This window comes from Amphimedon queenslandica, unplaced genomic scaffold, assembly GCF_000090795.2.
Source record: "Amphimedon queenslandica unplaced genomic scaffold, v1.1 AMPQUscaffold_13246, whole genome shotgun sequence".
Lineage (NCBI taxonomy): Eukaryota > Metazoa > Porifera > Demospongiae > Haplosclerida > Niphatidae > Amphimedon > Amphimedon queenslandica.
In genome coordinates this window covers 2473-4087 of record NW_003546518.1, presented here as the reverse complement: position 1 = coordinate 4087, position 1615 = coordinate 2473, and the positions used below count along the sequence as shown (strand labels likewise).

The following is a 1615-nucleotide window of genomic DNA, read 5'->3' as shown; positions in this document are numbered from 1 at the left end:
TACTGCCTTTACTTCCAAACTTCCTAACAAGCACACCATTACTAGTGAAGACTGATATACGATGATTGCCATATTCACTAACATACACTAGACCAGTAGCTGCAGTGTCTATTGCTATACCTGCTGGACCAATAAGCTGTCCAGGACCAGATCCTTTAGTACCAAACTGACCCACAAAATTCTTCAATTACTTTCCACAATCATCCAAGTACATGTACAATTGTACATGCATTATTCTTGTCAATACATCATCTTGCACAGCATTGGTGGATGGTGGTACATACTTTGAGTTTGTCTTTAACTCTTCTTGGTAGAGGCTCGTTAAGTGAATAAATGAATTCTTCCGTTACTGTATTAGTGGTACCATTGTCGAATATAACCTGAGGGAGAGAGAGAAGAGAGAGGGAAGAGAGAGAGACAGAGGGAGAGAGAGAGATAAATAAAAGGAAAAGAGAGACAAGAATAAAGAATGACAGAAAAAGGAGCCATAGTGTCAAAATTAAACTACTATTCCCATACATTCATGTACATGTAACCATACATTCTCTTACTCTGTATTGTGGTACTGTGGTGTATCCAATTATTCTTGCGTCATATATTTCTCTTTTGCTCCATTTAACTTTAACACAGCTACCAAGATCAGGAGCTCCATCATTAACCTACAAGAATTATGATTATTAATACATGTACATGTACAGCCTCCATTGTTTGACATGAGAAACAAATATACATTCACATATTGTACATGCACAGTGTAGCTTCTGATTCATAACTCACATAGCTCTTTGGTACAAAAATGTACATGTAAATGTAGCTGGAAATTTTCAAGGATTTACCAAAAAGCCATTTTTATCAATTTAATTTTGCAAATCAATTAAATCACTTGGCTATATATAATGGATAAAAATGTCAACAAAATTAATCTTCTGGTTATACAGTAGTTATTTTTTGCAGTCACATATTCTCTTATAAAGCTTCCTTTTCTTCCTTGCATCAGTGTCTGCGGCCATACCACGTTGAAAGCACCAGTTCCCATCTGAACACTGAAGTTAAGCAACGTCGGGCCGGCTTAGTACTTGGATGGGTGACCGCCTAGGAATCGCTGGTGTCGCAGACTTTTTTTTCCTTTTTACTTGCATATCTTTTTTAAAAAGACTTATGAAGACTATAACTACCTTTTCTTGTTCTTTTTTTTTATTGCAATACAATACTTTCAAAGGCATAAAAATGCACTCAAAAATCATGTTTTTTTTTGTTATTATAAATATGTAACACTATGTACAATACATGTAACAAAAAGAACTAACTATGATATCTCTGAGCAACATTTCAGAGCAAAGGGTTCCATCGTCAAACTGAACCTCATAAGTTTTAAGAGTATCAATACCACCAACAGTTCCATGAGCATATTGTAACCTGCAAGTACCAGCAGCAGAGATAAATAGCATAATTATTATAAATGATAAAGTAGCTTTATACATGCATTCAACTTAAGGCCTTTTCACACTGTAATGTAATGTGATGTAAAAGTAATGCGAATTGAATTGCTTATTAATTGTTTTCGCATTAGAGTAAAAACTGTGCCAGTGTTAAAAATTCCTTTAGATATTATCAT

The 1615-nt window shown here is 34.6% G+C and overlaps 1 protein-coding gene across 1 annotated transcript; it reads right to left on the bottom strand.

Moving 5' to 3' along the window:
- Nucleotides 1–233: 233 nt before the first annotated feature.
- LOC105313685 (lysine-specific demethylase 4A-like) lies at nucleotides 234–1486 on the bottom strand. The gene is made up of 3 exons (XM_019999711.1): nucleotides 1308–1486; nucleotides 552–659; nucleotides 234–380 (listed from the first exon to the last, which is right to left on the bottom strand). Exons 1-3 carry the CDS (start codon nucleotides 1479–1481, stop codon nucleotides 249–251), a joined length of 414 nt encoding a protein of 137 aa, XP_019855270.1. The 5' UTR covers nucleotides 1482–1486; the 3' UTR covers nucleotides 234–248.
- Nucleotides 1487–1615: the final 129 nt, after the last annotated feature.

What these genes read in the sequence shown, in the direction of transcription:
- LOC105313685 (XM_019999711.1), bottom strand. Translation starts at nt 1,481, where the DNA reads ATGTATAAAGCTACTTTATCATTTATAATAATTATGCTATTTATCTCT. An exon ending in TGTTGCTCAGAGATATCATA is followed by an intron (nt 660 to 1,307) that starts GTTAGTTCTTTT and finishes TAATTCTTGTAG; the next exon opens with GTTAATGATGGAGCTCCTGA. An exon ending in CCACAGTACCACAATACAGA is followed by an intron (nt 381 to 551) that starts GTAAGAGAATGT and finishes TCTCTCCCTCAG; the next exon opens with GTTATATTCGACAATGGTAC.